The 12,320-nt window shown below is 41.0% G+C and overlaps 1 protein-coding gene across 6 annotated transcripts in view; it reads left to right on the top strand.

Annotated features, from left to right (window-relative positions):
- The window catches only part of NCOA2 (nuclear receptor coactivator 2), a 322,367-nt gene that overhangs the window by 204,974 nt on the left and 105,073 nt on the right, over positions 1–12,320 (top strand). For all 6 annotated transcript variants that reach the window (XM_053558597.1, XM_053558592.1, XM_053558593.1 and 3 more), the window contains exons 3-4: positions 1,494–1,598; positions 5,316–5,488. In XM_053558597.1, the coding sequence (XP_053414572.1) occupies positions 1,513–1,598; positions 5,316–5,488 (259 nt within the window). In that variant the 5' untranslated portion in view covers positions 1,494–1,512. The remainder of the gene's footprint in view (positions 1–1,493; positions 1,599–5,315; positions 5,489–12,320) is intronic.

The following is a 12,320-nucleotide window of genomic DNA, read 5'->3' as shown; positions in this document are numbered from 1 at the left end:
GATGAAGCTGTGTCCTCCGGCATCTTGCTTAACTTCTTCCTTTTTATTGACTTGACCTTCCCTTTAATTTTTTTTAATCCAGAAAGGAAGAAAAGCCAATACAAAAAGGAGGATGAAGATGATTTAGAAACCTGAAGGCCAAAGGAAGGGGAAATAGCATAGAGTTGGAGCTCTAGGGAAGACTTAAATGCTGACTTGAACTTGTCAGGCTGCATTGTTTTTTTTTTTTGTTATTGTTTGTTTGCTCAGCAGTTATTAAGCACCTTGAGTCCTAGTCTGTTTAGTTCTTCTAGAACTCAAACCTCCATCACTCTCTTGTTCTCGCTTACTTAAATATTATTATTATGGTTTTTTGTTGTTGTTGTTGTTAGAGACAGAGTTTCACTTTGTCACCCTCAGTAGAGTGCTGTGATGTCACAGCTCACAGCAACCTCCAGCTCTTGGGCGTAGGCAATTCTCTTGCCTCAGCCTCCTGAGTAGCTGGGACTACAGGCGCCCACCACAACGCCCAGCTATTTTTTGTTGCAGTTTGGCTGGGGCCGAGTTTGAACCCGCCACCCTCAGTATATGGGGCCGGCGCCCTACCCACTGAGCCACAGGCGCCACCCTTAAATATTATTTTGATTGTGTTAGTGATGGCCAGTGTGAGCACTCTGACCCTCTTACATGCCCCTCTATTTTCTTACTGAAAGAAATTCAGCAAGCAGCTGCTGATGTGGCCCTCCCTCTCAGGAGCTGTAAAGTTCTATGGATTTTTTTGGCTACATCTTAAGACCTTCAGTGAGAATAGCTAAAACAAACTGAGGGAAGAAAAGTTGGAGTGGGGGGGGGGGTGTGGCAGGATGTGAGAGAGGAAGCCACCTGCAGTGTGCAAGGTGGAGCGTGCAGGGGAGAGGGTGCTATGAGCCCAGGCGAGGGAGACTGCCCAGGCAGGAAGTTCCCTCATTTGAGGGGAACTGGTGAGGAGGCTTGGTGCCACAGCTTGGGGCTGTAACAAGGGTGTCCGATCTACTTGGCTAAATTTGGTAACCTTCAATTCAGTGTCACAGCACTGCCTCTTCTCCGGCTGTCTGTCATGGGTGAGCTATTGCAGCACTGGGCTTCAGATTGGCCAACCCCAGTGAGGACTGGGAGGAGCCCCTTGCAACACCTGTAGTTTCCACAGGGTGCAGGATCACTCTTGAGACTGGCGGCTGGCAGTCCAAACTCTGGTGCTGTTGAAATACAATTCCTGTTTAGAGTTTGGGCCTAATGAGGTAGGCTTGTTTGTTTCTTAAGTGTTAACCTTTATGTTTGCTTAACCTTTAAGGAAAGTTTAAAAACAAAAAAGACAGCTTTTTCTTTAGAAATTATATGTGCACATAAAACAGCGTGTTAATTACTGATGCCAAATTTCTGATTCGAGTGAAACCTCTTTTATTGTTGGTAAAATGATCAGATAATTTATCATCAGCTTTTTCCACTTTCTTTCCCCTCCCTTTTTTCTGTTTTAGTTGCTGATATGTGTTCAAGATGAGTGGGATGGGAGAAAATACCTCTGACCCATGCAGGGCAGAGACAAGAAAGCGCAAGGAATGTCCTGACCAGCTTGGACCCAGGTTAGATTCTTGCCGAGAGACAGAATCAGTGTCGTCTATTAGAGACAGAGGCGTGATTCTTGGTTGTTTTTGCTTGGATTTTACTTTTTCACAATCATGTTTGGTTTTCCTCCCTAACAAGTCACATCTTTAAACACGTATTAGTTTACATTTGGGGTGTGCTAATCATTACAGTTTTGATTCTTCTTTACAAGAGGAGAGCTGTATAGTTCTGATGCCCCTCGTGTATTTGACCTTAACAGTTTGTTCAGTAATCTTTGAATTTTTCACATTTTCTTTTCTGTTAGATCACGGAATGTTGTAACATAAGAAGGTCCTTTTAAAAGGAAAAAAAAGGTCCTATAGAAAAAGGATTTGCTAATAATTTTATTCTGTTTTTGTTTGTTTGTTTTATTTTTTAACGGCACGAAATTTAAATCCACTTGCTTGTGAGGTGAGTGCCAAAAATTGTGGATCTGGTTTAGTGAATGAAACAAATAATTTTAAAGCAAATTTCCAACTTACAAATTGTCAATGGAAGTGTAAAGTGTTATAGCCTCTATGCAGGATAACTTGGCAGCATCAAAATTATAAATGCTGCGCGGCGCCTGTGGCTCAGTGAGTAGGGCGCTGGCCCCAAATGCCGAGGGTGGCGGGTTCGGACCCAGCCCCGGCCAAACTGCAACAGAAAAATAGCCGGGTGTTGTGGTGCACGCCTGTAGTCCCAGCTGCTCGGGAGGCTGAGGCAAGAGAATCATGTAAGCCCAAGAGTTAGAGGTTGCTGTGAGCCGTGTTACGCCACGGCACTCTACCCGAGGGCGGTACAATGAGGCTCTGTCTCTACCACAAAACAAAACAAAAAAAATTATAAATGCTTTTTTTTTTTTCTTTTGGAGACAGCATCTCTCTTTGTCACCCTTGGTAGAATACCGTGGTGTCATACTCAAACTCCTGGGCTCAAGTGATTCTCTTGCCTCAGCCTCCCAAGTAGCTGGGACTACAGGTGCCCGCCATAACACCCAGCTATTTTTAGAGACTTGATCTTGCTCAAATTGACCTCAAACTGTGAGTTCAGGCGATCCGCCCACCTCAGCTTCCCAGAATGCTGAGATTACAGGTGTGAGCCACTACGCCCAGCTGCATATTCTATTTGAACTAGTTATTCCTCTTCTAGTAGTTTTCTTTCCTATGATATATTTTCACATATACAAAATGATGTATATATGAGTTTACTCTCTTACTGCATTGTTTATAATTGTTATAATTTTTTGTTTAGGAAAAACAGAAACCTAAATGTTCGTAGGAAACTAAACAACTCTGGTGCGTCTATAACCTGGAACACCATACAACTATAAAGATATTCTTTATGGGTTAATATGAAAAAAAATCTCTTAAGAATATGAACAAGGCTCAGTGCCTAGAGCTCAATGGCTAAGGTGCTGGCCACATACATCCGGGCTGGCGGGTTTAACCCAGCCCACGCCAGCTAAACAATGATGACAACTGCAACCAAAAAAAAAAATAAAAAATAGCCAGGCATTGGGAGACTGAGGAAAGAGAATTGCTTAAGCCCAAGAGTTTGAGGTTGCTGTGAGCTGTGACACCACGGCACTCTACCGAAGGCAACAGAGTGAGACTCTTGTCTCAAAAAACAAAAAAAAAGGAATATGGTCACAGAAAAATAGCAAGGTTTAAAGAATGTTTGTGGAGTACTACCATTTGCTTAAACAAGGAAAAGAAAAAAGTATATGAATTCGTATTGTTTTAGGATAATCAAGAAACACTAATATTTGTTACCCAATTTGGTGAATAACAATTAGACAAATAGGGAGCAAAGATTGAAAAGTCTTTACTTTTTGACATCCTAAATCATACAAATGATTTTAAAAGTTAAATTAAAACAACAAATTCTATGTAATAGGCAAGTAAAAACATCAAATGGGGTAATAGTAGAGAAAAGGGCTAGGAAAAGTCATCAAGAGAGGCAGAGGGAGAAAGGGCAAAATGCCAATATTTTATATTCCCTTTTCCCCTTTTGGTTGCCAAGCAAAAACATCAAGCCATTTTAAACCTCCACTCTCCACATCGCAGCCCCCGGCTCCTCCAGGTTCCCTGATACTTCTGTCATACAGCCTGGAATCCTCAGTGGCCCTACCTGGGGAGCCATTGGATAAAATGGAAACTGCTCCGGAGGGTGGGGCTGTTTCCTCCCTCCCTGGGCTTGTGCCACAGAGCGGTAGCTGAGTCTCCAACCCTCCCCCTGGGACGCCCAAGGGCTTTTAGAACACAGCTTCCCTTTCTTAACCTATTTGTCATTTATTTATTAACTTGTGTAGTCTAGGGGGTGGGTGAGGGGAGTGAAGGTGAAGGGCTCAGAATGGGAACTTTAGAGTTACTATTATATACAGATAATTATGTATAAAACTACAGAAAGGTACTGCATTAAACAATTCGCTTTCCTCCTTATATTGCTTTTGAATGTCATTTAGTGTGTCTTCTGCGGCACTTGAAAAAATAATTACATGCTGTTATTATCAAAGGAACTTTTGAGTTTACTGTTTTGTCAAATTCAAATGAGGTTTTTCCAGTTTTTTATTTTTCCTTTCTATCAACTTTTAAAAACTTTTAAAAACTTTAGTTGAAATTGGACCATGAGTTTATATTTTGCGTGTCATTCAGCCTGGATAGTTAACAACTGCCCTGGTCCAGTTTCGCTTTTGTTTCTATCTGTATTGTGACTTTGGGCATCATCTGAAAGGCTGTTGGGTTTAACCACTAACATTCTAAAGAAGTACAGTAGAACCTCCATAGTTGGCCACCTCCCTATGTTGACCACCTGCTTCTTACGTTGACCTGCTTTTTATAGACTGGCCACGCACCACATTCACATATCGGTATCACAGTCAGCCTAGCTCTTTATGTTAACCACCTCTATATGTTGACCAGTTTGTTACAGTCCCTTGGGCGGTCAACTAATAGAGAGGTTCTATTGTATATAAAATTACGAAGATTTGCTTTTATTCTTACCATTTTTAAAGAGAGGTTTTCACCTGTCACCTAGGCTGGAGTGCAATGGCACAATAATTAGCTCACTGCAACCTCAGACTCCTGGGATCAAGCAACCCTTCTGCCTCAGCCTCCCAAGTAGCTGGGATGACAGGCGCATACTACCACACCTAGCTGTTTTTATTATTTTTTATGTTTCATAAAAAATCTTAACTAGGGCGGCGCCTGTGGCTCAGCGGGTAGGGTGCCGGTCCCATATGCCAGAGGTGGCGGGTTCAAACCCAGCCCCGGCCAAATTAAAAAAAAAAAAAAAAAAAAAATCTTAACTAAGTTAACTTCTTTTTCTAGTCATAAGTAAGTTTATAAATTTTTATAAATATTAACATCCTTACCTTTTTAAAACATTCCTTTACTTCTTTGACAGTAAATTCATTGCCCACTTGTGTCGAGCATCACATTAGACACAGCTGTGAGCGCGGCCACCCCTCTCTGTGTCATTGTGAAGCAGTTGGGGGTGGGGGACACTAAGTCACACAACTAGATACGTATTTCACAAACCAGGCTAAGTTTGGTTTCTACAAAGCATGGACTGTTTTGGGAAAAATTGTTATTTTTTTCTGTGTTTATATAGCTAACTTTGGTTTGCTTTCTATTAAACTTATCTACTATGTTTATCTTGTTCATAATAGCTCATTTTCAAATATATCATAAAAATGTGTTTCTTCTTTTTAGCCCCAAAAGGAACACTGAAAAACGTAATCGTGAACAGGAAAATAAATATATAGAAGAACTTGCAGAGCTGATTTTTGCAAATTTTAACGATATAGACAACTTTAACTTTAAACCTGACAAATGTGCAATCTTAAAAGAAACTGTGAAGCAGATTCGTCAGATCAAAGAGCAAGGTAAGAGGACTGAATTAACACTTTGGAGCCCTGAGCTGGTTTCTGTTTTTCCATGTGTGAGAAGTCCCGTCAAGAGTCATCCCTTTAATCCATTTCTTGTGCTTAAATTATTGATGAGGAAATGATGTCACAGTGCAAGATGAATGCAATATCACTTGCAGTGGTTTATAAATAGGCTTTATATAAAATGCAGCCGTTCCCTGAAGACAGGGCCGACTGAGGTGAGTGAGTTAGGGTGATGTAACTTTTCATCTAGTAAACTCTGTCCTGTCGGGTGCCCACCGCGTCTCCATCTCTCACCTTGGAGTTTTCCTGGCTTCAAAAGCAAGTGATCGTCACCATTTGCAAGTGAGGATCCATTTGGCGACGTACGGGTCTGAGCCCCCTCCTGTTTCAGCTTGTTAGCGCATTTGATTAAGTCTGAGCCTCACTGGCCATGCCACTAGATTAGAATTTCATATCCTGCATGACAAGAGCTTTGAAAGGCTGTAACCCTCTAGTAAAAATTCCTTTGTGGAGTTGAAACGCAGAACTTGACAGCTTTCTTCCTGTGGTATTCTTCTTTCCTAAGATCATTTTATGCTTCTCTTCTTTGATAATTTTGCCTACAGAAAAATATTAAGAAAATAATATTTTTAAAAACACATTTGATTTTGGGTGCCAAAAATAAATCTTTATTCAGCATGTGTGAACAGTGTCTTGTGCTCAGGGCCAGTGTCTGCTTTTGACGTCTCTGTGCTATTTTCCTGCAGGGATGGGGAGATGATTACCTTTTGTAATCTGCCCTAAACTCATTGTCTCGGTGTTCATAGTTTCTAGTCTGCCCTTTAGTGCATAGGAGAGGCGTATTTTAGAAAACTAACATGTCTTTGTCTTTATAGGTAGATGAGCCTTAAACTGCTCCTATCATAGAATCCTAGTGGCATATTATTTTAGTATTTTCCATTTTGCTACACATAATGTCGACCTAAATTCTATATAAAGTAGCTTTACAAGTGTAGTTCTGTCTTCTAAGAAATGAAAAATCTGCATATAATACACTGGTTTCTAATACTAGTCCATTTAGAAAGTCAGTCTTTGTTTTCTGGTTGCTCCGTCAGAGTGAGAACACCCTAATACTCAGCATCCGGGGGTTTTCTTCTCTCAGGGACTCTCTGAGTCCCCCTTTCTCTTTTTCCTCTTTCTTTTCCCTTTGGTGTTAGAACTAGTTACCAGAAGAGCTTGGTTTCCATCTCAATGTTTGTGTCTTTCTTTCTTTCTTTCTTTTTTTTTTTTGGGTGGTGTTAGCAAATGGATAAAATAATGTTCCTAGAACACTTAGGAAAAATAATTGGTTAAAGTTACACAGTGCTTTGCAGTTTCTGCATTTTAGAAAACACTGAGTTGGGCGGCGCCTGTGGCTCAGTGAGTAGGGCGCCGGCCCCATATGCCGAGGGTGGCGGGTTCAAACTCAGCCCCGGCCAAACTGCAACAAAAAAATAGCCGGGCGTTGTGGCGGGCGCCTGTAGTCCCAGCTACTCAGGAGGCTGAGGCAGGAGAATCGCCTAAGCCCAGGAGTTGGAGGTTGCTGTGAGCTGTGTGACGCCACGGCACTCTACGGAGGGCAATAAAGTGAAACTCTGTCTCTACAAAAAAAAAAAAAAAAGAAAACACTGAGTTTGTTGTTTCAGGTTTCTAAGGATTTAGAATGATTCAAGGTTGTGAACATTGCATGTTAGATGGTTCTTCTACGTTTTAAAGCAATTATATATACATTTTTAACCACAGTGAAGGTCTTGCACAAGTTTTTAAAGTTTGCGGAACCTTGGTAATTCCCCTTTCTAACCATAAAACGTGTTAAGATGTGTCCTGCTGGGACTGAGCCAGGCCTTGACTGCAGCCTTAATCATAAGGCCGCACACACAGCCACCCAGGGCGCAGCGCTAATAAACACCCCGTCACGTCTTAGTCTTACAGCAATATTCCTATTAATTTGAAAAGCAACATGGTTTGAAAAGGGAAGCAAAACTCAAATACCAAATGAAAAAACAAAAAGTACAAATATACTTTTAAGTTCTCAACTAATGAAATACTTTAGGAATATTCCCTGTGTAACAGATTGTTTTTTAAACAAAGCAGAATCAGAAGCTACGTATGAATTGTGGTTCCAATTATGAGTTTTTGAGCCTGGGCAAATGATTTTACCTCTTTCACTTCAACAGTAACAACACCGAGGTCTTAGAACTGTTGAAGAAATTATGAGCTGCGTACACTCACTCAGCAAACACCTGCCATTGTACTACGTAAACGTTCAGGATTTTTCTTTCCCATATTAAGTGGAAATGTGCCTTTTTCCTTCAATTTTGCTAAGATATTTGGACAGTAACCTCTTCAGATGGAAAGTGAACTAAAAACAGGTTGAGGGATGGTTATTAATATTCTCCCTGTGGCAACACGTGATGGAAGCAAAATTTTTCTGGTGCCATTAAACCTGCAGGGCCCCTGGGTACCTCCACCAACAGCTTTGTTTGCGCCAGTTTGATTTCTCTTGGCAGCTGACAGCCCAGCCAATGTTTAAGAGTAACACGTTAGTCAAGCCTGAGCCCTTCTCTCTCACTCTGTGTCTCCCCTTGACCCCCAACTGTTCTCCCTGCCAGTCAGCGTAAATAAAATCCAGCTGTCATCTTTACACCTTTATTGAAACTTACTTTGTATTTCATCAATACAAAAGCCTGAATAACTTGATGAAGGCTCACAAGAAGATGGTCACTGAATACTAAGCTTGCATATGTGTCCTGGAGAAGTTAAACTGTGTTGCATGGGGTACCACCCTAAAGAACACACACTCAGGAAAGCTGGGCTCCCCTTTATGGAAGCCCCCTCCGTGTCAAATCCTGCAGCGCCTCTGTCGGGCCTGGTGGGTTCTTCCCCTCATACCTGCTCTCCAGTCAACCGCTCCTCACCTTTCCATTTGCTTTACACATAAAGGGAATGAAGAGAGGATGTCTTAAATGGCCCAAAGGATGGGAATTTGGAGGGTGACTTACCAGGTATTTAAATTAATTGGCATTCTCTTGTGCATAACACTTTATGAGTCACGTGTGGGTAGATGCTGGTCCTCCAGAGCATTAACGCTAGAATGAACTTGGTAGAAACTGAGCAAGTACACACAAGAATTTGAGGGCTAAAGTATGAGTGCCATAAAATACGGAATTCCATACGAGCTGATGGTTTTCCTTGGGCCCACATTCATAGGTCCTTAGTTAAGTAAGGTAGTGACTTGGTAATGAAGTTAGAACTTCTACTGTAACTGACTAAATTCTCTTGGAGAATTTTTAATGCTGGTTAAGATGTAAATAATTCTCACTATGCCGTGCACTTTTTAAAAATACTTGGATTTGATAACCTATCTACCACTCAAAACATGCTGTGAAATAGGTAACATTGTTTTTCCATTTCACAGGTGGGGAACCTGAGGCACAGATTGGTTAAGTAGTTTGGCAAAGTCACTCAGCTGCTGAGTGTTGGAATAGGGTCAAATCCAGCAGTCTCACGCCAAAGTCTGCACCGTCATGGCAGCTTTTTAATACTGAAGTATGATGATGATAAATGTTTATAAATTCTGTCTTCTGTAACTTATAAACAATAATCATAGATAGCTAACAACTTTTTTCTCTAATTAGGAAAGGCTAAAATTGTTTCTCTTCTACAGAAGAATTAAGTATGAGCATATCTAGGAGATAACACAGGTTTGGTTCCAGGCCACCACAATACAGTGACTGTTGCAATAAATCAAGTCACCAGAATTTTTTTGGTTTTCCAGTGCATGTAAAAGTTACATTTACACTATATTGTAAATGTACACTATATTGTAAGTGCACGCTATGTCATATTGCAATATAAAATGACAACGTATGTACCTTAATTAAAAGTGCTGTATTGCTAAAAAGTGCTGGTAATCACCTGAGCCTTCAGCAGGTCATAGTGCTGGTAGAAGGTATTGCCTCAGTGTTGATGGCTGCTGACTGATCAGGGTGGTGGTTGGGATGACTGTGACAGTTTCCGAAATAAGACAACAATGGAAGTTTGCCACATTTATTGTTCCTTTCATGATGCTGTTTGATAGCATTTACCCACTGGAGTTAATTCTCTCCAACCCTGCCACTGTTTTATCTACTAAATTTACCTAATCTGTCCAATCCTTTGTTGTCATTTCAGCAGCATTCATAGCATTTTAACCCGGAGTAGATTCCATCTCAAGAAACCACTTTCTTTGCTTATCTCTTTATAGGAAGCAGCTCCTCATCCATTCAGGTTTTATCATGAGACTGCAGCGGTTCAGTCCCATTTTCAGCCTCCACTTCTAATTCTACTTCTCTTGCTGTTTCCACCACATCTGCAGTTCCTTCCTCCACTGCAGTCTAGAACCTCTCAAAGTCATCCATGAAGTTAAAATAGCTTCTTCTTACTTCTTCCAGGACCCTATTCATGTTCATATTTTTACCTCTTCCCAGGAATCACAAATATTCTTAATGGCATCTAGAATAATAAATCCTTTCCAGAGGTTTTAAATTTACTTTGCCCACATCTACCAGAGGAATCACTATCTATGGCTGCTGTAGGCTTATGAGCTGTATTTCTTAAATAATAAAACTTGAAATTACTCCTTGATCTATGAGGTGTAGGTGTGAAAACGGCATCATCTCCTTGTATATCTCCATCAGAGCTCTTATGAGCAGTAATGTTTTGAAAGAAATCTTTTTTTAAGAGTAATAGGTCTCAACAATGGGCTAAAATATTCTGTAAAGCACATTATAACAGATATACATCCCAGCTTTGTTGTTTCATTTCTAGAGCACAAGTAAATTTGGCATTATTCTCTCTTTTTTGTCTGTCACCAGGGTGGAATGCAATGGCACAATCATGGCTCATTGAAGCCTCAAATTCTTGGCCTCAAGTGATCCCCCTTGCTCAGCAATCCTGAGTAGCTGGGGCTATAGGCTGCGACACCCATACCTGCCTAATTTTTTTTTCTTTGATTTTTTTTTTTTTTTTGTAGAGACAGGGTCTTGCTTTGTTGTCCTCTCCTAGCCTCAAGCAGTCCTCCTTCCCTGGCCTTCCAAAGTGTTGGGATTACAGGCATGAGCCACCACACTTGGTCGATTTAGCATTATTTTTAAGAACCCTAGGATTTTCTGAATGGTACATGAGCATTGGCTTTAACTTAAGGTTACCTGCTGTTTTGGTAATGGGAGAATCAGCCAACCTGCTCTTTGGAACTTTGATGACAGGCGTTGACTTCCTCTCTAATTATGAAAGTTCTAGATTGCATTTTCTGATGGAAGGCTGTTGTGTCTATATTAAATACTTGTTTAGCACAGCTGCCTTCATCCGTGATCTTAGCTAGAGCTTGTGGATAACTTGCTACAGTGTCTACATGAGCCCTTGCTGCTTCACCTGGCAGTTTTATGTTACGAAGATGGCTTTTTCCTTCAACCTCACAAATCAACCTCTGTTAGAGTCAAACTTTTCTTCTGTAGCTTCCTCAGACACTTGAAGTGAGTCAGGGCTTTGCTCTGGATTAGGCTTTGTCTTAAGGGAATGTTGTGGCTGATTTGATCTTTTCTCTAGACCACTAAAAGTTTATATCATCAAAAAGGCTATTTCACTTTCTCATCATTTGTGTATTCACTGGTGTAGGACTTTTAATTTCCTTCAAGAACTTTTCTTCTTCATCCTCCACTTAGCTGGTTGTTCGGTGCAGGAGGCCTAGCTTTCAGCTTGTCTCAGCGGTCACCACGCCTTCCTCTGTAAGCCTAAGCATTTTAAAGTTTTCTTAAAGTGAGAGAGGTGCTATTCTCTTGCACTTGAACATTTAGAGGACGTAATGTCACTATTGTTGTGTCTCAGAGAACAGGGAGGCCACAAGAGACAGAGATGAAGACCAGCAGTTGGTGAAGCAGTCAGAACACATAGGACATTTATCAGTTAAGTTCCCCGTCATATATGGGCATGGTTCATGGCGCCCCAAAACAATTATAATAGTAACACCAGAGATCAGTGACCACTAATCACATTAACAAACACAGTAATAATTAAAAGTTTAAAATATTGGGAGAATTACCAAAATGAGACAGACATGAAGTGATTATATGTTGTTGGAAAAATAGTGCTAAGAGACTTGCCTGCCACAGGTTGTCACAACCCTTCAGTTTGTAAAAAACATAATATCTACAAAGTGCAATCAAACGAGGTATGTCCTCATATGGTAGGATCAGCAGTGTATCCTTGATATACAAGTTTTGTTTTTTTTTATAGAGACAGAGTCTCACCTGATCGCCCTCAGTAGAGTGCCGTGGCGTCACACAGCTCACAGCAACCTCCAAATCCTTGGGCTTAGGCGATTCTCTTGACTCAGCCTCCCGAGTAGCTGGGACTACAGGCGCCCACCACAACGCCCGGCTATTTTTTTGTTGCAGTTTGGCCGGGGCTGGGTTTGAACCTGCCACCCTCGGCATATGGGGCCGGCGCCTTACCCGCTGAGCCACAGGCGCCGCCTGATATACAAGTTTTAATGAAGATAAAATATTTTTCCACCGAACTGTTTGTAATTCACTTTCATACATTTTTTGTGGATTAATGGCTCACATTATTACTGAAACCCCTAAAGTAAGTGAGCAAGGATAGAATTCCTGCTCTCATTTCCTTCTAGGATTCCCTTATTCTTTTATTTCTTCAGTACATGTAAGTTTTTGTTGAACAGCTTTCAGAGAAAGAGGATTTTAATGTGTCCTGATGCTTAAAGATTTTAACAATTCATGACATGAACTCTCACTTCAAGACCTAAAGTGGC

This window comes from Nycticebus coucang, chromosome 13 (assembly GCF_027406575.1).
Source record: "Nycticebus coucang isolate mNycCou1 chromosome 13, mNycCou1.pri, whole genome shotgun sequence".
NCBI lineage: Eukaryota > Metazoa > Chordata > Mammalia > Primates > Lorisidae > Nycticebus > Nycticebus coucang.
Note: the sequence above shows the minus strand (reverse complement) of the source record. Positions and strands in the feature narration are given on the sequence as shown.